This window comes from Copidosoma floridanum, unplaced genomic scaffold, assembly GCF_036245765.1.
Source record: "Copidosoma floridanum isolate Cflo_tuat_1 unplaced genomic scaffold, Cflo_Japanese_pri ptg000016l, whole genome shotgun sequence".
In the NCBI taxonomy this organism is placed as follows: domain Eukaryota; kingdom Metazoa; phylum Arthropoda; class Insecta; order Hymenoptera; family Encyrtidae; genus Copidosoma; species Copidosoma floridanum.
Window position 1 is genome coordinate 12,851,146 of NW_028321893.1, and position 22,871 is coordinate 12,874,016.

At 32.6% G+C, this 22,871-nt stretch overlaps 1 protein-coding gene across 1 annotated transcript in view; it reads right to left on the reverse strand.

Moving 5' to 3' along the window:
* Nucleotides 1-22,871, reverse strand: part of LOC106639267 (protein IWS1 homolog A) — a 244,301-nt gene that overhangs the window by 10,205 nt on the left and 211,225 nt on the right. Inside the window, exon 5 of the mRNA XM_089592370.1 lies at nt 17,185-17,296. Within this exon, the coding sequence (XP_089448496.1) occupies nt 17,185-17,296 (112 nt within the window). The remainder of the gene's footprint in view (nt 1-17,184; nt 17,297-22,871) is intronic.

Consider the following 22,871-nt stretch of genomic DNA (forward strand, 5'->3'; position numbering starts at 1 on the left):
AAATGGTTGATTGAATAAACGGTCGGTATATGCAATGTACTAGTTAGCAATAACGAACTGGGTTTCCTAACTAGTAATTGCTGTGGCTATTGCTATAATAGTTATAATTATAATAATAATAACAATAAAAAAAGTAAAAATAAGGATGATAAATTTAGTTAAAATAATGTTGCTATAATGACGATAATGATAATGGTTGCAAAAAAGTAAGGTGGTGGCTGCTCCAAGCCGTCGGCTTTTCTTAATTGTAACTATCTGTAGATATAGAAATTGCTATTAATTGGCAATTGTTATTAATTGCTTGGTTTCTAAAACAATTTAAAATATTAGTAGCCTTTGGGGACAGCTTATTCCTTACTGGTAATCACCGGAAAGAAAGCCGGTTTACCATGCCCTAGGGATTTCGAAATTCTGTTACCTGTCTTGGAGGCAGTAGTAAGGACTCTCTCTCTCTCTTTCTCTCTCTCAACGTCTTTAAGTCAGGAAGAGGAGAAAAGGCTATAGCTGGCTCGACTTTCTCGTTTTCCTTAACATTTGAAAAATTTTCAAAATTTAATAAGATTATGAAATTAGACTATTTCAATAGAAGGAATTGATTCGGTGAATCATGCACCTGCAACAATAAATAGTAAAAATCAGATAGTTTTTTAAGAGTTTAATAATATTTCTCTGCTAAATTTAACATAGTTAACAACTTTATATGAAGAGGTTGGTTAAAAAAAAACTTTTTTCATAGTACTTCTACTGTACACAACATCAGTAACAAATATCCAAAGCGATGCAACTACTAAATTTGATGGTCAAAAGTTATAAGAAATTTTATAAAAGTTAGGTTTCATCGATTTTTGAAAAATCGTATCTCTTTATAACACGTGTAGCTAAGCTCCTTCAACAATTCAAGTGTTGTTATTGGGTTCAAATGAAAGCTGGAATTAAGACCTATCTGTAAAAAAAAAATTTGTTCCATTTAGTGCCTCTATTCAAAAGTTCCAGCTATTTCAATGAGAGCGTAAAGATCGCTAATAATGTGATTTTGGCCTAAATTCACTATTTTAGAAAAAATCACGTTAACTTTTCATTGGGGGCACAAAATTCAAAGATTTTTATTTTAATCATTAGGACTATGTTTTTGCTTACATTTAAGCCCAGATAGAGTGCACCACTTTGCTGTCAACGTTGAAAGCAGTACTGCCGTTTTTGCACTTATGTAGCGAAAATAGGCTAATTGGACGAAACTCCGAGATACGTGTCTCGTTTTTTAGCCCAACAATAATGAAAAAAAAATTTGGCTTCTTAGCCATACTCATTGCTCTAAAACAAAAAAAAAAACGACACTTTCAGGTGGCTTGGGCGGATAGGGCCGTACCTAGGGTAGGGTGCCATAAGGGCCCCTCAAAAATCAACGATTTTCGACGGTAAATTTTTTAATAACTATATTTATTCTAATAAAACCAGAGTACAAGATCAAGAAATTGCCAGAAAAATACCATGACATTATAATTGTGAAAATTGGAAGATGTTGTAAGGCAAGCCAGATTAATATTTCATACTTTTCTTCTGATTTCTTGTTAAGTTAAGTCGTTGACCCTATATTTTTAAGAAATTAATAGATTTGTTGTAAATTCGTGTGAAAACATACAAAAACTGTTTTAAATTTAGTAAGTTAATTAAGGATTTCCAAAGATATAGCAGATTTTGAGACCAGTGTTCACGAGAGTAGGTGTTAAAGTGGTAAATTTTCAGTAGCGATTTGCGAAAAAATAAGTAAGTTGACCCCAGTATTTTCTTATCGCAAATGAATTTGGCATACTTTATTTATACAACTTCAGAACTTCAAAGGTTTTTATCAAGCCGATAAAAATCGCCCAAGCTACCATAAGGTTAGGTAGGGTCAGAATGGAAAAGTTCGGAATGGAATTTTCAAAGCTTTTAGTGATCGTACGACTCATAGACGTATTACAATGACTTGTCCCCCCGTATTTTATTAATTAGCCTTAAATGCAATAAGAAACTGTAGTTTGCGTACCAGCACACGCACACTAAGTGGTTGTTCCATAGGAGTTGGAATGGAATAAACTGTTTGTATGCGTAAAATACGCAAAAAAAAAGCTTGGCTATTCGAGAGGTAACAACTTCTGACACTAATGTCGTAAAGATTTGTTCCTAAATGATTGATTATCTCAATGAAGAGGTCAATAAATCGATATAAGACAATATGTCAAGTAAAGCCGACAACATTTAACACGATTTAACGTTTTTAAACGTAGATTTCATTACGACACGCGGGTACGAGTACCGGACATGATCTGAGCAAGTAACGGTAGAATCATCCATATATGTATGTACTAGTAGAGCTCTATCCCCTTTGCACTCTACGCGCCGACCACCTACTACTTTCACTTGGAAGACTCTTCTTTCAATTTAATACAATGGAAACATACGTAAAATAGAAATTTCAGATTTTATTAACCAACCATTTCAGATTAGTAACTGTAAGAAAATGTGTTACGGAAATAAATTTTTTATTTAATCTCGCTGACTCCACTGCAATCCACCACACCACCAAAGCACATATGCGAAGAAAGAACGTTTTCAAATTTTAATGCTTTATTCTATAAGTAATTTTCAAGAAAAATAAAAAATAATAATAATAATAAATAAGTAAAAATAAAATAAATTAAAATACTTTCCTCGAAAATCGAACCAGCAATCTTCTGCACACTTGCTGAGTAACCTATTAGTAAATATTGACCTCATTTTTAATCTTTTGTGACTTTTTGTATAAATAAGTAGATGACTGTTAATACAATTTTATTCTTTGATTTCCAAAAAATTTTATTGTTTTTTCTAATGATCGTTTATTCATACACAGTTCTATTAATACATTAATTGATTTTTATTCTGTTTTATTATTTAATAATCTTTTATTTGGGACTAACATAACTTTTTCACTTAAGAACATTTATTACAGTTAGCAGAGTAGATAAGATCTTCAGAGAGGCGAGAGGAGCCTTCCTTATAAATGTATCTTTCTGTAATTCTATGTGTGATGAATGTCCAGAAGTGACAATTTTGAAATAAATTGTATGTACATATTACATACACATATAATTCTTGATCTAAAGCTTGATTGTTTTGATTAAAAATTAAATAATATCATTATTAAAATTGTGTTTAATTGAACTCCCCATAAACCACAAAAATTCATTTTTGGATACACTAGAGATAGATCAGAAAGAGATTACACGAATGGGAAGATGAGGGGGAGTGGGGGGATTGGGGGCAGCTTGCTTAAATACAATTGTATCCAAAATAATGTGAAAACAAGCGAATAACTATGTGAGTTGAGGGAAAGCTGGGGAGGAGTAGAGGAGAGTAGGGGGAGCTGAGTCACTTCTGTCCATAGAACTATATAATATAGGGTATGTATGTTGTTTACTGCAGGTTTCGTAAATGAAGCATGTATGGGTTTAATTTGGCTATTTCATTTTACTATATTTATATTTCATCTTAGTCTATAAGTTTTAATTCTTTATCATTATTTATCAGTTTAGTCATTGTTAGCTAAACTTTTGTATCAATTGATTTCTCAAGTTTATTTTATTTACTTTTACTAAAAAAAGTATTTTATTAGCTTATCATTTCAGACTAGCATAGGCAAACATGCATGTGCGTGACTCCTGATTGGTCACAGTACATCAGTTACGAGTCAACTCGCAGGCATTAAAGTTTTTTAAAATTCCCGTTGGTCTCTGTTTTTAATGTTTTTTCTAATTGGCGTAGGAAACTCCCAAGGAAGGAAAAAAAAATTAATGGTAGTACAATAATGTTACTCTATTATTTCCATGGATGTCGATGGAAATATGTTTGTTTTTCAAATGATAATTTACGAATAATAAACATCTTGATGTGAATATTTATTGTTCTTTTTTTGTTTACCATGGAATGTCGTTGATTTTTTTATTATTGTTTAACATTTACCACACTGAGAATACTAATCTAAGTAAATTTGTCTAATTATTTTTCAATATGTATTTATTTCTATGAGTAATAAATCAGTACTTGTATTTAGAAAGGCTAATGCATTTTAAAAAATTTGTCAAATTGTTTTTTTTTTTTTTTTTTTTTTTTTTTCATGAACAACGAGCTGAAATATACGTATCATTTTCTTTCAATATCAGATTTCACTACATATTCTCATATAATATACATATACTCATTTTATTCTATATTTATCAACCTCTTACATTTAAAACATTTTAATTAGATTGCACTTGATACGTTAGTTGATTAACCTTATAAATGTTGTAATAGACGTAGTATCATAATTAGTTATGTTTTACAAATAATAGTTAGTAGTATTTATTACGCAAGTAATTAAATATTTAATAATTTGTTCTATCAACCAAAGAATTTTGAACCACAATCATTGAAATAAGCTGGAACTATAAACTCAATTATTAGATAACTAAGACGAATAACTTTTTTTACCAACAAAAAAAAAACAATATCATTACTTACATTTTACCTTATAACTTTTACAACCAAGTTTTTGTGAAACATGCAAACTTTTTTTTACCTCTTAATAATGCAATTTTTTTTTTTTCAAGTCTAGTAAACATTGTAACTGAAGAAACAACCAGATAAAAGTCATGAAAAATTCTGCACAGGGGCAGTGAGGGCTATGTGGGGAAAGGGAAGATGCAACATACTGTTTGAATCGATTACCTTTTGCCACTTTCTTGGTAGAACCATAATTCCATCACTGTAAAACTTTTTAGATTTCTGGACAAAAAACGGAATCAAGGAATTTTTGCAAGCCTCTTTTGAAGCCAACTTAAGACCACTAAGAAAGTTCTGCAGATACTGAAACAAATGGTAGTTGGACGAGGCAAAATTACGGCTATACGATGGATGCATTAAAATTTTCCAATTAAGCTCTCCAAATTTTTTCTTAGTCACTAGAGCCGTTTTTTTCATTACCTACTGCAATCGCATAAGCTGTTGACAGTACAGAGTCGAGTTCATTGTTTGACCAGGTTCGAGCAGCTCATGATGAAGGATTCCTTTCCAGTCCCACCAAACATTCAGCATAACCTTCCTTCACATTAATACAGGCTTTTCGACCATCTGTAAAGCTTCTCCGGGCTTCGACCACCATATTTTTTGCAAATGAGTGTCGTACATAATCCATTTCTTATCAGTTTTAATCACTCATTTAAAAAATGGCTTGAGTTTATTTCGTTTATGCAGCGATTCACAAATGAAAACTCAGTCCATTAAATTTTTCCCTGTTAATTCATGTGGAACCCAAGTATCAAGATTTTTTTTATACTCAACCGTATGTAAATGTCTTAAAACTGTTTTATGGACGGTTTTTAGTTCTACAGCTATGTCATGAGATAAATGTGTCAGTCTACCTTGATTTTTTGAAGAATTCCATCAACTTTTTAACGGTTGACCAACCAAGGCGAGGTTTATCTGGAACATCAAAATTTCCCGAACAAAAACGAATAAACCAATTCTGACACTGACGTTCACTTAAGCACTTATCACCATAAGCACTATCCAATTTTTGTTTAGCCTACATTGCATTTTTCTCTTTTTAAAAGTAAAAAAGCAAAATATGACAAAAATAACCTTCTGGAATCTCCATTTTCAAATCGCAATAAACTTTTTTTGAGTAGACGAATGGCAATACTTCTAAATACATACCCACTAAACCCCCCCATGCTGCGTGGCTTTTGTTCCACCCCAGAACCGCGTTAGCATTACTTACGGGTGGAGCCACCAGGGAGACCATCGCGTCTCACAGCATTAACGAGCTAACTTGCCACCATTTGCTAGAGGTGCCAATCCTCTCGAGTCCTGAAAAGGACTCGGGTTCCCTAAGGACCAGCACCCTGTCTAGCGCTCCATAGTAGGCTGCTGACCTAGCAAGCGCCACTATAAGCTTGATGTTTTCCCTTGCTGATAGGTAAAAGTACCCAGCGCAGCGTGGGTCCACATTAGCCTGCCTTCAAACTCAAGGCCCCTTTGCCTTATTTTTGTCCTAATTGAGCCTTTTCCCTGGCCTCTTCTAGCGCTCTTATAAATGAAGAGCAGCTCCCACTGTCTGCTTTGTGCTTGTTGTCCAATGTTGAGCGAAGGAAGCACCGTGCTGGGCCTGGATACTCTTTCTTCCGGTGATTTGAGCTTCCACACCGGAAGCCAAGTTGGGATCTGTTTTCTCCTTTACCGCTGCCTGAGACATCTCCATATCCCAGGCATTTGTAACATCTTAATACTTCAATTCTTCTTCGGATTCGGCAGCTTACAAAGCCAACTCGTAACCTGCTTTCCTCCTCTGCTTGTCTGGCAGTTGTTTCGACCACCTTGATCAACGCCAGCCTCTGTCCTCTGGCATTTGGTTTTAAAAGAGCTACTTTTGGCTCCTATCCTTCAAGTCCAAAAGTCTTAGCTAAAGCCTCTTTTACCTAATCTCCCTCTACAATAGCATCGAGGTCTCGAACCTCTAGTGTCACTTTTTTCTGGCTCATTTTGACAATACCCTGTCTGGCTACCGACTTTTCAATTTGCAGAGAGAATGCAATAGCATTCTCTACACCTTTAGCCTTAATAAGTATGTCTCCTTTTTTTGTAGTGACAACACTTTGGACTGCCACGTTAGCCTTATCGGGGTCAAAGTTCGCCTTCATCGTCTTCAGCACAAGGTCTGTCCTTCAGCCATCTTTACTACTACTGTTGTTGTGGCGTCCACTTTTTTTTTTCTGGCTTGTTTTGTCATTCGGGGGAATTTCTTCTTGTTTTCGACTGCCTGTTTTTTTTTTCTTTGAAGACATAGTCTGCTGGCGTTTCTCAGGGCTGTCCGATGGGCTCTTGTTTCTTTTAATTCGTTCTATTTCTTTTAGGGCATTATACAGGTTTTTTTTCTGTACATGCCGTCGAAAATTATCTCGCCTTTGTTCCCTCCACTGCAGGGATTCAAATGACGACTTCCAAGCGTAGGTATACACATCTTCTTCAGTAAGACAGCCTTTTCTCAGCACCTCTGCCTCTTGAAGATGCTTAAGCGCGACTTTGAGCCCATTTTTGACAGCGTTCGCTGTGTTGCCGTACTTATCGTTAATTATTTGTAGCGTCTGTGTAATGTCTTCTGTTGCTGATTGGACTTTATCAGCAACTTGCTGGCGCTTTACTCTGAGCATAGCGACGCTTCCTTCTAAAAAGGCAAGCTTTTCCCGGGTCTGGTTGCTAAATACTGACACATTGCTGTCCTCGGTGTCGTTAGTGCCTATACTCGATCCACGCCCCCGACCACCACCACAGAGAGCCACCCCAGCTGCCCATCGACACCTCATATTTTAAGAGGATGCCCCTATTCGCCACCCGGGGAAGCGCCCGGTATGGAGAAACTAGCGAAAACCCCAGCCGGGAGTGGTAGTAGTAGTGGTATTAGTAGTGATAGTAGAAGTAGTGGTAGTAGCAGTAGTGGTAGTAGTGGTAGTGGTAGTAGTGGTAGTGGTAGTAGTAGTAGTGGTAGTAGTGGTAGTGGTAGTAGTGGTAGTGGTGGTAGTGATAGTAGTAGTAGTGGTAGTAGTAGTTGTAGTAGTAGTAGTAATAGTACGATTCCATTGTATACCCATTCCAGGGTTTTAACGTATTTTATGTCCCAATACTTTTCTAGACTTTTTTCTGTTCTTACTACCATCCTATTTCTCCAAGTATGCGAGTTTTTTGTGCAGACCCCTTACAAAGTTCTCATCAGATGACTTGGTCATCTATTCTACTGGGTACTATTTACAAGGCGCAGCGACTGTCTCAAGCATACCCCAGCTATTATCAAGTTTAATGGAGAGATATTTTTTCAATAAACCATCTTACTTGTTGTACCAACCTTTTTATAACCAACAGTGACTTTACCCGATGAGCTGGCCAGGTGTTGGGTTTCCTTTACAAAGAAAGCCCTTGGAGGTCTAAACATCACCAGAAAAAATCCACTATTCGTTTTAATTTTAATTCGGATAAGTGGTGTTTCGGCATCCTGGATACTCATCCCATCGGAAAAGACCAAGAAAAAATCTTGATAATTTTCGACGGAATTTGAACCCACGACCTCTAGACTATCTCCGGCTAGGAGCTGGCACTTAAACTACTTAGCCATCGAAGCTCTTTATAAAACGTTAGTATATTAATTCATTTTAATAAACAAAAATTTTAACTATGGCTTGTACAGGTATAGCTTCCATTTTATTACTAAAAGGAATGACAAGCCACAGATCCTTTACATAATTGGATTTGAATTTAATTCAAAGTGCTTTATTAGAATAAGAATCTGATAAATAAAAATGACGTGAAATTGATATCATAATTTGGGACGTAGCTTCTGTGATACATAAAAAACCTTAAAAATAGTTGATAGAACTCTAAGAGATTTTTTAACACTGTTTAGAAACAAATTAATTATTTTAGGAGGTGATTTTTTTCAAATTCTACTTGTAGTTAAACATGGTAATAAACTAAACATAATAAAAGAAACTATTAAATACTCAAAAATTTGGTATCTACTTTAAACCTCGAATTTAAAAACAACTACTAGATCAATAGACAAAAAATTTTCATCGTTTTTATTGGATATTGGTAATGGAAAGATTGATTGTTTAAAAACACCCTAACAATGGAAAACAAACAGTATTTGTTTCATAATTTTTAAGTAACATTAATAGTTCTTTAATAAATTATGTAATACAAACTTCCTATAAAAAAAACACTTATTTTTTTAAAAATAAAATTTTAGGGAACATGAAAGGACAAACAACTTACTATAGCATGGACCATGCTACTTATAAAGGAGTTGATGAAACAGACGATAATATTAACATAAACTTCCCAATAGTATTTTTAAATATCATCCGAAAAAGACTTCTACCACACGAATTAAAATTGAAAATTAATGCTAAATTACGCTCACAAGAAACTAAAGTATTTCCGATGCTCTTTGTTATGGTACAAAGTTAAAAATAACAAAATTATTTGAATATAACATAAAAGTAGAAATAATTACAGGTGACAAAAGAGGATGTACACAAAAAATAACATCAAGTACAAGTAGTTTATCATCACTTCTTTCTATTTTGTATGAAAAACAATTTCTCTTTGTATTAGCTTTTTCAATGACTATCAACAAATATCAAGGTAACAGTTTCGATTCTGTAGGATTATATTTTAGAACACCTTTATTTTCTCATGGACAGTTATATGCTGTCCTTGCGAGATGTAAAAATCCGAGTAATATTTTCATTTAAATTGAAGCTGAAAATATATTTAAAATACAAAATGTCATTTGGTTCGAAAATTTTCAATAATTCCAATTGTCCACATTGAGAAATGCTTAAAAAACTTTTAAGAGTATAAAAATTTTGATTCATTTATGAATGTTCTATAATTTATAATATTATCCATAACTTATAAATTTGCAAATTTTGTAAATTTAAATTTGAAAAATAGCGTCATTATCTGTTTTTTATATTACAAAGATTTTTTTTCAGGTTACTTGCAAATTAAATAAAAATTGATGCAAAAAATTTTAATGAATCGATATAATCAATTGAAAAATTGAATTTTTTACTTATATAAGTTCACACAATGCGGTTGAGGTTAAAATATATTATTGAACTCACACAATTATTTGAATACAACTTGTTAAAAAAAATTGTGTTTCAGTTTCAAAGATTTATTCATTTGCAATATTTGCAAAACCTAATTTTCGAACCCTGAAAATTTAATAGAACAGAAAAGACAGATCAAAAATTATAATACTTTTGTGATACTTATAAAGTTCTTTTTTCTTTGAAGCAAAGTTTCGTTAGACATTAAAGGGAGTATAATTTAGAAAAAACAATCACATGCATACATTGAGATAAAAAATTTAAGATATTAACACATTTAAATAGACGTATAATAATTCACAGGATGTGTAAAATTATACAAACTTGTACAAAATGTGGAAAACGATTTTTAAGGTGAGAAAATGTAAAACGACGTAATGAACATTTACAATTTATAAATTTATAATGTACAATTTTTCGAAGTAAATTATAATTTGGGTTCTCGAATAATGTATTTTTCTTTATTATTACACGATATTGTTTTAAAAACATCTTATTATCATACAAGTTTAAGACTTAAAAATATATCAAAGCTTCTTGTACAACACTCCAATTGATTGGCGCAATAAAATCAACTATTAAACGAAACGCAAAAATTTCTTAAACTGTTATGCACTCAAAACCCTTCTGGACCTCTGGACCCGTGGTTTAACCACACATGCAATTTACCCTTAAAGAATTAAACCGACCCAAACATAACTGAAATAACGTCGTTCTTTCATGACTATCGAGTCAAAGGTGCGACTGTCAAGTTGATATTTATTAATGCTGCTTAAATTTTCAATGACTATTTGTTAACACAGTTTATTGAGGCAAATTAAGTACTGAAAATTTTAGATCATAGTATACGATACAAGAGTTCGTAGGAATGATTATCTCAAATTCGCGTTTCACCTCAAAATACCAGTAGTGGATGCTTGCCTATGCTTTCAACACAGGAAACGAAAATGTATGCCTGTGTTTCTTTTAATATTTTTTTATTAAGTCCGTGAACACATGAATTTCAAGATAGCAGTACATTTGGAATTGCAGAAGCTTTATTGTGTCAGTTTTTTACTTAATTACGTTCAGTGAATAAATAGCTAGACTATAACTTCCAGTAAAAAATGCTTAGTTTTTATAAGAGCACATCTTAAGAATTTAATTTTCATTTATCATTTTCTGGTGTTTATATTCGTCAGCCTACTCCGAAATTTTGAGGGGTAGTGTATTGTAACTCAATAAATGATTTCTCAAGATTTCATGCCATCCTGTTCATAATCATTTCATGAAAGAACCACCTTAATTTCAGGGAAAATCCTTAATCACCAAATGGTTTAATAAGATCACATTTTTTTAATTGCACATACAAGTATGATTTTCATGTTATTCTTACTTAACGACATCCACATACGTTCGATATGTGACAAGTATATACTACAAGTGAGTAATGTTTGCTAACATACATACATGTACATTTTAATTTATTTTAAAAATGTGTATCTAAACTTAATATAAAAAATGTAATTTAAAAAAGCGTGAAAGAAATCGTAACATCGTATTTAAAAAAAAAGTGGATTAGAAAATGTAATCCACTAGAAAATGTGTGTGTGTCGGGGTCTGTAGACGTTAGTAGAGTATCAATAAGTTTTTATCAAAATAGTTTGGGTGAGCTGGGGGGTCGAAAAAATGTGTGCAAAGAGACGGTAGAAGTCCATAGGGGGTTGTTGAAGAACCATGGGATTTTGGGACAGAAAAAAATATACTAAGTCAAAACAATGGAAAAAACGACGGTATTTCACATTGTTAAATAGAAAGTGTGGTAGGGCTGTAAGATTGGAGAGGTCTAAGTCTTTACTCACAGACCAGTCTGCACGCAATGGCCCACACAAATAATCATTTAAAATAGAAAGATATCTCACCAATATATGAAGCAAAGTCGCTTAAACCCTTGTAATCGCTACTTGCAAAGACTACTCAACCGATCTGGCTGAAATTTGGCACACTGATTCGTGACACTTCCTAGATAGTTTTAGTGTCGTTTTTACCTCAAAAAAATTAATAATAGTGATAAATAAGCTTAAAGTCTTACAAAAAAATGTTAACTTTTTACTTCAGCTCAGTTGGACCCCCTAGGTAGCGAAGAAGTAAAATCGACGCTATCTGCAATAGAATTAGGTAAGACTGGTTATTATTTCCCTGAGAAAAGTACCGGACACTACAGTTGATCATCGGCAGTCCATGGATCATAGAACTGGGAGTCGTGCAGCTAGGTATCCCAGCTACCGAAAACACTATTTTCTAGTGGATAAGCGTCAAACTTCATCCTGAACCACCAAGACTGACAAGTTCCACCAATAAAAAGGTGCTCTACATGCTAATATCTCCAGCAAAATGCTAGGAGACGTGTCTAGTCAGAGCACAATCTGCTCTAGCAGTTGGGGATTTCATAGCTATTCTTCCAACCATCCTGAAGCTATCAGAGCAAATTTTGCTATAATAGCAAGCAGAAGAAAACAACATTGAGGAGCTCAGACAGCCACAACGGCCTCTTTTTCAGTGGTCGTCCCAAGTCGGTATACCCAGAGAGAAGGTATTATCCAGGCCCACTTTCCCGACTAACGATGAACGGATGGTTATCCGAGAAAAAACTTGAAAACAAGATATTCTTTAATCAGCACGGTCTCCATACACAGAGACTCCGAGGGTAAGAGTTGAGCTACACGCAGCCAGCTTTAAATTAATAATAAGGAATAACTGTAAGTTTCACCACTAGCCTTTTTCAAGGCCGTTAAAAGTTTTCAAGTTTCCTACTTAACCATCAATTTTTTTGGTTCTTTCAAGGCAAACCAACGTTAAACTACCTTGCCAACAAATACGTTTTTACTACCATTTTCGGCAATGATTCGTCAACTAAAAGACTATATAAAGCCAGCCACTGTTAAACCAAGTCAGTCGTTCACTGGCAGGCGTCACGAGTGTTGTTCGTCACAAGGCTGGAATCTTCGGCGACCGATGACCCTTTATCACCCTCTCGACTCTAAGCATTTAGAAAGGAACCACTGATTCTCTCCAAGGTATACACTGGGCTAACACAACAGCTATAAAGATAAATAAAACTTAAGTAAACCGGACAGCCTTCAACGGTCAAGCATAACGAACAAATCCTTTCACCTCAGATTACCAAAACAACTGAGTCTACAAAAAAGATGGTGCTTTAGACCCCAACGTCTTTGGCGTGATACCAGAAGACATTAGAAAAAAGCTTCATAACTATCTTAAACTCTTCAAAGCACTGTGGTTTTCCTTCCTATCAGTCTGGTGCTACAATAACAGGTCAGAGAAAATCACCCTGAGGTATAGAGGCAGTAGCATTTGCTGAAAACTTCACCCAAGAAAGAGTTTACTTCAGGAGCTCACCGTTCCTTTTTACGGCCATTGGACGTCAAACTACCTGGCCACTAAATATTTTACAACTTAAAAAAGTTGACAGAAAACAGTATTTTGGGCTCACAAAAGTCTTAACCATACTAAAAGTCGGAAAAGGGTGAATGGGAAGGAAAACTTCAAATGCAATTCATGTATCCAATTTAAGGCGTCAATTTACTGCCGCACAACATCTATAAAAATTAAAGCAGCAGTCTAAAAGTCGACAAATAAAGAATCTATTAAGATAGGGATCAGCTTTTTATAATAACCCTCACACTTATCTCTTCAATTTTTTAATAGGTAGAATATGTATTTGTTTTTTTATGGCGATAAAAAATGTAGAGATTAAGCTTCTAGACTTTGTTACTCTGGTAATAAAGTTGTAAGAGAAGAGACACAAATTTTTTAATGATGCATTTTTTAAGAGTTTTAAAACTTTACAACTTAAAAAAATAGCCCTTTTCGTAGATTAGACGGTAGAGACTGCAAATTTACGTTCTTTTAGAACCAACGATTATTCTATGGCATAAGCATCACTATATTTTTTTTGCTTTTTTAGCGTATTATTCGACTAAATCACTTGTATGAATTCGAAAAAAATATGTTTTTAATAGGAAGATTTTTATCTTCAGAAGTGCCAGGAATAGATGTAAAATTTTTAACTCATAAGGTTTCACATTACATGTTATTACATATGTTATTATATATACTACAGTGTTCCATTCAGTGTCAAAAATTTCTTGATTTTTTTTAACGACATACTAAGGAATTTTTCAGCTAATGGTCTTTTATTTTAAATGCCAAGTAGTACTTTGTAAGAATCCAAAATGACGCTGCCAATATGGCGGCTGCAAACAACAGATACTACTGTGGAATAACAGTTTTACGTACTCTACTTTGATTCTGGCTGTTTGAAATTTAAAGTTTGATAACATTTTTATGTATTTTTTACGGTCAAATACACCGGTAGCAATATGATTTACCAGTTACCCTTAAGTTTTCGCTAACCTCAAGAAATACCTGAGAAACGTATATTTTATCGACCCATCGATTTGAACCTAACTTCAAAATATATCTTTAAAACACAAATTATCGTAGCATACAGCAACTCAGGGTCATTCTAATGAAAGAATTTAACTCGTTGAAGAGCATATTAGACCACTATTCATAATTATAGATGAATAAAAAATTATCTACGTAAAATTTTGTACCTATTCTGAAAATATAGCTTTAGATCGCACACTCTTGTAACGTATAGCAACTAAGGGCCATTTTGACGAAAAAATAAAATTTGCCATAATGCTAATGAGACAACTATTTATAATGATAGCTTCATAAAAAACCTTACCCTTATCTATCCTAAGTTTTGTACTTAACCTCAAAATTTTCCTAAAGAATGCATATTTTCGTAACGTACAACGACTGGTGGCCGTTTGAACTAAACATTTTTACTAAAGTCTATGTAATTTCGACGGTCATTCAGGGCTAAGGACATATCATACACTATTAACATTATAGTCCAACTTACCTCGAAAAATACCTTAAAAACCAAATTTTGTCTCTATTTATAGTGACAGAGGTGCCTAAGTCTAAAAAGTTCACTGCGATTTTGGCTGATTTTCCTGGCCATCTGGAATATGGCCTCACTTTTGTTTATCATTAAAAATCGTTTCATTTAACCTTAAAAAGTACTTAAGTAGTGTACGGTAGATAAGAGTCTTTTACTTAAAAAAATCAACTAAAATATTCTTCGTTGCAGCCTATTACGATTATGAGTATATCGTTTTACCGTTACAATAGCTGACACTCGACTGAAGTCACTAATTTAAATAGTAGTTCACTATAATTTACACATTATTTTTACACATTATAATTTACACATTATTGCTGGTTAAAATCGCTTTTCTTACTTTTAGAACGGAGCTAGGTATTTTTAAGTAATAGTAAGTATATGATATGAGATGTCAAATATATTTTTGGCGAATGATCTTGTTTTTTTTATTGACATATCGTAACAATCACACAAACAAAGACCCTATCGTAATTCTTTTACTGCTGATGACGAACGTGTATTTTAGTAAAAAGTTATTTTTGCATAACAGATTATATGGAGTAGTAATTTTTTAAAAATTTTTTATATATATGCGTCTTTTATTTCGCCACAGCAACGTATGTCTTACCCTGTAAAATGTAAGATTAGTTGGTTTTCCCCATAATTTTTATTTAAAATTGTTTTCTTGTTATTCCCACTTCTTGCTTTGAAATATCTATACAGATACTCCATTACGTTTAAGTACCTAAAGTATTTAAACTTAATTTATTAATAAAGATATTAGACCAATGAGTCGCAAAATAGAGGAGTTTTTATAACTCTTGGGTAATCAGCAACCAATATTTATGATTTTTATGCATTCAGACCACTTAAATCAAAGTATTCAAAAAATTTATCAACAAACTATTTATAGAACCATACTTTTAAATCATAATGAAGCTTTCTGATGTTATTTGATAATAACGAGACTTGGAATAAAAAACAGAGAAATTTTAAGGAAAAAAAAATTTAAGTTTCTGTATGATAAACTCAATGCAATTACTTATATAAAAATGCATTTTTTGAGTAAGCAAATGCAGTTATTATACTTCAGAAATTCCTAATAATTTTATTCAATGACTGCATCATAAGTTATTCCAAGAGGCTACAAAGTTTTGAAAACACAAAATTTAACAGATATGTTAAACGATACCTACATTGTAAGAGTTACTTTTTTACAATTCACTGTATATAGACGTACACTATTGCGTATTTTAGAAAATAATTTTTCTTTGGTCATAAAGTACTCCTTTTCTGCATTCTAATATCTTATTATGTTTAAAGTTCTACAAGACAGTCTTTGATAACTTTCAAATTTATTTGTGTGAAGGTGATATGCTCCCTCAAGAAATAATTGTGTAAAATATGCAGGACATAAAAAATATTTTCTACTAAGAATAACGTTTCTTTGACAGTCTTAAAACTTTTTCTCTTTAGCTCCTTTACGTACCAAACTTCTTTTAGTAGAATAACAAATATGTATGGATTACCTAACACGTTGAAATTTATAAACGTTGTAGTTGTAATTAATTTGATGTAGGAAAATCGACTCACACTAACTCGTGTTCAACAAGGTCACTCTCAAAGTGAAAAGTGGTAAAAAAATGGTGAAACATATTCTACAGGATTCCATTAGTACCTATTTCACAATTGATAATCCAACCTTATCTACCTTACTTATTTTTATCTAGTTTCGTTTTTTTACAAGGAGAGTAAGTTTTTCATGTGAGCTCATAATGCAGTTATCTCAAACAACTTGATCATTCATCTCACTGAGTACTCTTTTCAAGATGTACTGACCATTTTGAGCATACTCAGATGTGGTTAGGTTTAAAGAATATATATTTCTATTAACCATTAAACTTGCCATACCAACCTTTTTCAAACGTAGTAACTTTACCGATATTACTGAAGGAGTGTTGATCTGGAGGTCTAGACATAATCTTACTTTATTCCTTGCAATAAGGTAGGTAGTTTTATAGAATCTTAGACACTTTTTTTATCAAAAACTACATAGGATTAAATCTCAATAATTTTTGATGGCATTTGAGCCCACAACCCCTGTAGTATTTTCGGCTAGGAAACTAACGCACTAACTATTAGTCCATCAAAGTTTCAAGATAAACAATATTACCTTATCTATTTGATTTTGAATAAACTTTATCTAAATTATGATCAGGTAATAAAATAATCAATTTTTCAAAGTAGTAAAAATGAAACTTTCTTTAGTTTATTGCAGGAATTGAAAGTATTAGTATTAGTACGTCAAGCGACATGATGATGCTCATGGTAAGAAATAAATGACATTCAGAAGTCAGTGTCTTTGCATAAAAACTACGTGACAAGACATACTTTTTACCTTATACTTTTTTAGCTCACTGATAAAATAAATCATCAGTTCTACTCACTGACTATTTATTTTGTAGGCATCCCATACTATACATGTAAATCCCATATAATAATTTTATAAAATAATTGTAACTACTAAGAAAGTTATTAGTGGGTAAAATGACTTACTCTACTGATATCGGTGTCACTTTTCCATTCTGGTCGAACCACATAGTCCTTGTTTGAAGGCAATGGAACTCTGGCTCGTGCTACCCATCCAGGATCACCAGGTCGCAGAGGTCTGCAATTGTATTTAGAATATTGTTATTTCATGTGATCGAAACATTTGTATAGGCTATGAGTTGAAAAAAGTTTTTATAAACGCTTCTGTTATCTATGCATATAGAAAACAAAAATACGTTAATAAGAAAGGAAACTAGCTAGCATTTCTTGTTAACAGCGAGTCGATGGATACGTTAACTTACAAAAACTTACAAATGTCAAAAAAAGGTTTTTTTTTTGCGGTAAAAAAAAGTTGACTTCCAATGCAAAAAATTTGGGTAAAAAAATTGTAAATCTTAAAAAAACCCATTGACTGACGTCTGGTAAATTCAATTTTTATGTGTGGGTGCCGAAAAAACTTGAACAAACGAGCGAATTTCGTCGTTTTGTAATTTATTAATAACTTTTTTTTTCTTTTTAAAGTTGATACTTCGTAAAATTATAGGAAATGAGTTACAAATATTCAGATTTTTTTTTTCAGCAGAAAATGTTGAAAACTTTGTGAAATGTCGTATTTCTTTCAGAAAAAATTTTGTAAAAACTTTCCTCCTTGTTGAGGGATTATAGTAGCATGGTTTTTTGGGACCTAATCTTTTCATCTAGATTTGTTCTACTTTGGTTTTTCAGCAGCAAGTAGAATTTCTTAATTTTTGACGCTGAAATCAGCCCTCAAAAAAAGTGAACTTTTGGGATTTAATTTTTTGCGTTTGGTTTCCGTACATTAATAAAGACAAGTATATTACCAATTGCACTTCATTACCTAGATTTTTCTACGGATTTGAAAAAAAAATTTGTATTGCAACCATCAGGAATCAAGTTAGATTTTTTTTTGTTAACCTTGCCAAGTAAACACGAATATAAATACGTCATTTGTGGTGGGTTGCTCTTACTTGGGCGCTACTATACATCTTTGATTTGAAATATTAGTACATCAGTATAGGAAAAAGCGATCTCAAGAGCTTATTTTGCCATTCGTATTTCAGCAGGAAACACGTCCCTTAACATTTGGTGGTTACAAATTTGATACTGTTAATGTATAATCGAGTATTTAACATGGATTCAAATGTGAGTTGTCAAAAAATCGCATCTATAGTTACGAAGATATTTGCACAAACGTAAACAAATTTTGTTTCTTATTCATATGATACATTTCTACAGAAGACAAGGATGCACTAAGTATACTGTCTTGACATTTTACGTGTCACGATGGCTTTTCAAAAAATCATCTCTACAAATCATCTCTACTTAAAATTATAATCTAAAACTTGAAATAGCCTTTCATGAGACCCTTGTACTTAATGCTATATTATTAAAGTTCCTAATTTCAAAAACTTATGGCGCACTTTCATTAAAAAAAAAAAAAAGAATAATCATGCCGTTTATTTATTTTTTTTTTATCTCCTATATAGAAAGTATTTATGCTATTTGGCTTATACTGAAAGAAACTAGATACTCTAAGAAGTATTCGACAAATTTTTAAAAGTGTATTATTAATACACGAATAAGTAGTGGTGAGTTGGAGTGGCGTTGGCTTAGTGGTAGGCGTAATGCAGCTGTTAAATCGCGGATAAATATGTAAATTTTGTCTTGGTAGACTCTTCCATACTATTGGTTGTAAGTGGAGGTGACAAAATTTTAGGAAGCCAAGACGTCGATTTGTTGGTTCTCCTTACTCCAAAAGCGCCTACTGACAAAACTCTATACTTTTTGAAAAAGAGCCAAGGCAAAAAGCCTGAATGCTAGTAGACAAACAAAAGTTTCATTTTTTCAGCATTACAAAAGTGTATAGCCTTTTTTACACGTCATTACAGGCTGTAATACCGTATTGTGTCGGTACAGACAAGGTAAAAATAAGTTAGTTAAAATTTTCAACAAGAAACCAAAGCAATGTCAACTAATGGACAAATTTTTCTGCAATGACGCTGATAAAAATATAATTGGCTTAAAAGGGTGCACAATAATGACCTTACTGTACAACAAATCGTCTCAAGCATGATTAAATGATCTTCGCTACCAGAAATTTAGTAAGTGCACCGCTCGTGACACTTTTCAGTTACCTAAGCACCCACCGGAGGTGCAGAAAAAAAAATGCATTGAGAACCTATTTACAAATACAGAAATGGTTCAGAAAATATCTGCATCCAACCCATGGGGGTTCGAAATTCTATAACACGGACCTTCTACCCAATAAAAAATAACTAAGTGCCAGTGCGAGGGTGCTTGAAAAACGAAAGTGTATGGTTGCTTCAAGCACGGTTTGAATGGTACAAACACCTATGCACACTCTAAAGATACGCAGTGCACAAATTTTAAAGTACTAGGGAACATAACACTCGGGCTGTGCCTTATACAAAACAAATATTTAAATAACTGTATCATTTTCTATGTACCTAATAATAAGAATAGATTTAGGAGCCTAGAAATACCAGATTTCGACGATTCCGTGTTAGAATCTGCTCTACATAATTAACAAACTTTTGATAAACTCAAAAATAGTTGTGAGCAACCATGAATGAATAAGATAACCAAAATACATTTACTAGACTTACAAATATCTGTACAACGTACTAATAAAAATGTGTGATAACATTTTTTTTGCTACCCTATAAGTGAACACTTATTATCATTGAACGTGACGATTCAACAAAAAAACTCAAGTAACACAATAGTAATACTCATATTTATCACTTTAGGACACCTAGCACCTTTGTTGGAGCGCCCACATAAGAGCAACCCACTACACACGACGTATTCCAGTACGCAGAGAGCGCGTAGTGGGCAGAAACACTCTGTTTTAACGAAATAAAACACGTTTTACGTGAGACAACGATCACTAACATATTTTCAAATGTAAATTAAGTATTTAATAGTAACGTGTCTAAGTTTCAGTGCTCTACGAGTTTTACTTTTATGTGGGAAGTTTCAAAAAAAATGTAACTTGGTTCCTGATGGTTATGATACAAATTTTTCTTTTCAAATCCGTAGAAAAATCTAGGCAACAAAGTGCAAGCGGTAATATACTTATGATTGTTAAAATACGGAGACAGTTGGTAATATACTTATCATTATTAAAATATGGAAACCAAACAAAAAAAATGTATCCAAAAACTTACCTTTTTTGGAGGGCCGATTTCAGGGTCAAAAACTGAAAAATTTTACTTGCTGCTGAAAAACTAAGGTAGAGCAAATGAAGACGGAAAGATTAAGTTCTAAAAAACCATGCCAGAAAAATCCCTCGACACAGAAAAAAGTTTTTACAAAAAGTATTTATTTTTATGAAAACAATGAGACATTTCAAAAAGTTTTCAATATTTTGGACTAAAAAAAAACTAAAGATTTGTAACATACTTCCTGTAATTTTAAGAAGTATTAAATTTGAAAACAAAAAACAAAAGTTATTAACAAATTACAGAACAACGAAATTCACTTGTTTGTTCAAGTTTTCTCGGAACCTATGGATTAAAATCAAATTTATCAGACGTTAGTCGATAGGTTTTTTTAAAATCAATAACTTTTGTACTAAAATTTTTTTCATAGAGTGTCACATTTTTTTATCGCAAAAAAAATGTTTTGTCGACTTTGGTGAATTTTTACAAGCGAACGTACCCATCGACTTGCTGTAAACAAAAAACTATGTTAGTTGGATTGGTTTTTTTTATATCATTGTATTTTTGCTTTCTGATAACAATTTTTTCACCTTTTTCGTAGATTAATTGAACTGTATATTACAAAAAAAGCTTTATTTGTTATCTGAATATTGTACAAAAAATAACTACATATCAAAGAAAAAATTATAAAAATATGTAAATATAATCCGTACAGGACAAATAAAACTTTTAGCACAATACTTTTTGTAAAAAAAAAGACTTTATGTGTACTTTTCATGTTACAGCTGTTACAACACCACAGTAGTTTTTTTAGAGAAAATTACGTTTTTTTTTCCTGGTATACCATAACAGCCTATTGGCCTCGTCGCTACCGCCGTGCCGCACAGAAGGGCAAATCGCCAAAAAGCTGGCCAAAAATCGGAAAATTAAGTAATTAATATAAAATTCAGTACTCAGGAGTTTTTAGGGTCACGAATTACGAATTTAATACTGAACATACAAAAATTTACCCTCTTCGACCCTTAAGAACCACCCCCTTGCATGAAATATCACATAATTTATAAAGTTTTCAAGTTGTATACCATTTTGTAGGTTTTCGGGGTCACTGATTACGAATTTCATATTAAACATACAAAAATCTACCCCCTATACCCCTCAAGAACCCTCGCTTGCATGAAACACCACACAATTTATAAAGTTACCAAATTGTATACCATTTTCAAGGTTTTTAGAGCCACTTACGAATTTTATATCAAACGTAGAAAAATCTACCCCTTTAACCCCTTAATAATATTTTTCTAGATATATAATTAACAAATCAAAATTGAAAGTAAGAAATAATTTCTTGTTCATAAGTTTTTATTAATCTTACCAATTTTTTTTGTAACGAAATTTAAAAACTGAAAATTAAACATTAGTATTCAATCAAACTCTATTTTTGATTTGAAATCACTAGATTCGTTTTCTTTGTCAGCGGGAATTGTAATACAACCAGTATCTGTTAATAATTTCAAAACATCAGTTGAAAATGGCTTCTTTGTTTTCTTAGATTTAATTACTAATAATGAAATGTAAGGATCTGAGTGTAAAAGAAGTCCATGAATGATATCTTCGTTAGTCTAAGTACGCGCCATTTCCCTGCTGTTATTTCTTCTTAATAGTTTTGTAACCTTGTGTTAAGTTTCTTGAACTTCTTCTGAAAATCGACCAAGAGGTTATACGCAATGTCGTATCACTGATGAGCCATGAATCAAAATCTGGAACGCAGTACAGGTTAGTAGATAATATAATTTTTCCCGACACATACAAAGGTCTAAGTTAGGATTGGTGATAAATTAATTCAGTCCTGTTCGGTAGATTGAAAAATGTAGAGCTTTTTCAGTTGTTCCGAACTTAAGTCGTGGTTTATGAATTTTATACCCTGTAGTCTGCTAATAAGTTGAAAAAAAAATTATTACCTTATAAACCGTTGGTGGCATGTAACACCAAGAGTACAACATTACATATCGCTCTGCGGTTTCCAAGCAATAGTTTTCAAAAGCGATTTCATCAGTTGTATATCCACAAGTAATTGTTATAAGTATATTATGAAATCTCTATATTAGCTCTTCGTCGATCCCTAATAACAAGTCAATTGAAATGAATCTTTTCACAAAAATAGTTACAATGTCAAAAATATTCATCTGCACCAGTTATTTCTGCAGATTTTGTATAGATCTCAAAAAATCTTCGAGCTGTGTTTCCATCGTTAGAATTTCCAAACCCTTGTTTTGGAAAGTCAACCCTTAATGACAACTAAGATAAAAATTTATTTTAAATTTATTTTTTTCAATTTTCCATTATTTCTTTATACCCATTTTTTACTGCAGCCTAAAAATATTCGGGTAAAATTATACGTACACTTGTTTTTATTTTCAACAGTCCACATAGTGCTATTAATTGAAATACTTTTGATTATTAAGTTTTGATAACAAAAAATTTATAAAC